The sequence below is a fragment of the Octopus bimaculoides genome, chromosome 2 (assembly GCF_001194135.2).
Source record: "Octopus bimaculoides isolate UCB-OBI-ISO-001 chromosome 2, ASM119413v2, whole genome shotgun sequence".
NCBI classification, from domain to species: domain Eukaryota; kingdom Metazoa; phylum Mollusca; class Cephalopoda; order Octopoda; family Octopodidae; genus Octopus; species Octopus bimaculoides.
In genome coordinates, this window is record NC_068982.1 from 130,542,759 (window position 1) to 130,545,109 (window position 2,351).

The 2,351-nt window shown below is 36.9% G+C and overlaps 1 protein-coding gene across 9 annotated transcripts in view; it reads right to left on the bottom strand.

The window, feature by feature from the left end:
• LOC106875945 (collagen alpha-1(I) chain) overlaps window positions 1-2,351 on the bottom strand; it is a 286,544-nt gene that overhangs the window by 274,689 nt on the left and 9,504 nt on the right. For all 9 annotated transcript variants that reach the window (XM_014924278.2, XM_052965609.1, XM_014924272.2 and 6 more), the window contains exon 2: window positions 130-209. In XM_014924278.2, the coding sequence (XP_014779764.1) occupies window positions 130-209 (80 nt within the window). The remainder of the gene's footprint in view (window positions 1-129; window positions 210-2,351) is intronic.

Genomic DNA, 2,351 nt, shown 5'->3' on the forward strand with positions numbered 1-2,351 from the left:
TGTGTGTGTGTGTGTGTGTGTGTGTGTGTGTATGTGTGTATGAAATCACATCCCTTCTCACAAAGTCAATACCGAGTTAAGCCTTGTCTAGCTCGGGTAAAATGATATACATAAAAAATGTTAATATACCTTCTACTGCTTCTTGGCCTCTGACATCATACCGGCTAAGTACTCCGATCAGCCATATCGTAACGACTAAACAGTATTTCCTGGTGAAAGAAAGAAGAAGAAAAATAAGTCTATTAGATTAACAAGCACGCTTTTTTAATGTACGGATCAATCAAAGAAAGTGGAGGTGTATCTTTGACCTATAAGGCTTCTGATGTTGATAGATTAAAAGAGAAAATAAACCACGACTCAATGCCTGCTGCTGTCAATTACTTTGACCAGCTGTAGGTGACCTTACCCATAAAGAAGCAACTTTCTGAAGCTTTAAGTACGGGGTCAGGCCGCTGTAATATGTATTTATTTATTTATTCTATTTCTTATTTTCCATTGTAATTTGTCAATAACAGCACCGTTGGTTAAAAGTTCCCAACTGGTCAATCATCGGTTCTTTGTAATTCTGGTGTCAAATGTGATGAGTATCTAACCCGATGAAAAGATTTGTTTTCTGTCACCCCGACGTTTATACTCTTCACTGATTCACATTGGCGAAGGGTATGCGGACATACACACATACGTTATGCATGTGTGTGTGTATGTCTGTGTGTCTGTGTGTATGACAGACTGGACCTAGTATATGGCTACCAAATTCCAATCATAAGTCATTGGATTGCTCAACCTAGAGCTGTGGTAAAAGACAGTTACCTAAAGTGCTGCGATGGGGGTAGCTAACCTTTAGCCACGTGATTGTGAAGCGAACTTCTTTACTCTACAGTCATGTTAAGACAATCTGAGGTATGGCCAGCACACACTTTCACCAATACCTTCCCTATAAAAACAATAGTACTATGCAAAGAAAGACGTAATAGGAATCAATACATGAAGATATCGGATTATACTCATATTGGTAACTTGGTCAGACTGCTTACAACACAGTGAACTCTTATAAATACAATCGAGGGTAAGGGGATGATATTAAACCGAAAGACATTTTGGGCTTTTACTCATTTCGACTACACACACACAAGCACGCAACTAAAGGAAATGGTCTTTAATCATCGACACGATCATTTGAGGAAGGAAATATGATTTATCGTGAAGAAAGCGCTGCTTTTTCCATGTCTATTTGACTAGATTTTTTATTTATTTATTGTTTAATCATTATCAGCAAAAAATAAACAATTGTGTAGATAAAAAATTATTACAGTAATGACTGGTGCTCCATCGGTTACGACGACAAGGGTTCCAGTTGATCCGATCAACCGAATAGCAACGTGCAAGTGGCTGTGCACTCCACAGACACGTGTACCCTTAACGTCATTCTCGGGGAGATTTAACGTGACACTGAATGTGACAAGGCTGGCCCTTTGAAATACAAGTACAACTGAGAGCGCTGGAGCAACGTGATATAAAGTGCCTTGTCCAAAGACACAAAGTACCGACAGAAATCGAACTCACAACAGTAACTAATGAGTGTATTCATTCATAAAATGTGTATGTAAGTGTGTAATAAATATATATAAATTACTTACAATACACACGTAATGTTTCTGTACATACGGGTATATCATTATATCATATCTAATATGATAACACTATAAATCATATATTTTTTCCAAGTTTTCATGTTACATTGTCTTGTGACTGTTTATTCGCAAAAACGGGTTATTATAAATGACAAGAAAATGATAATTGCGGGTAGTTATATAGTTCGTGTTTTTCTCTTTCCCCATAGTTATTAACATTAAAAGAGATGTGATATAGGAATAATCTACGTTTAAAATATTGCAGAGGGAACGACAATAAAATTTTACACACGGTTTATTGCTATTTCTCTACATAACACGACCTCACTCCGACTTAATTTTTGTATCTCAGTGGGTATTTATTACATTTGAAAGCAAATGACAATCACATTATATCGTGACACCGCAAAAACATTACTTAAAAATCTTTCGTAGGTGTACAGCGCTCAGATAGCCCAGCCAGAATATCCCCACCCCTGCAATAAACCTTGTTGTATTTACTACGTCTCTTTATGTTCTGAGTTCAGATTCTGCTGGAATAAAATTCTCCCTTTACTCTTTAAGCACTTGTTAATCGATGGATTGGTATAATTAACATTATTTACTTTCTTCCAAATTTATGTTAGAGAATAACGACAGAATTGTCAGAACCTTTACACAAGTGATTCTCAGCCGGGGTCCATATGGTTCCTAAGGGTCCATATAAAATTTTGGGGGGGG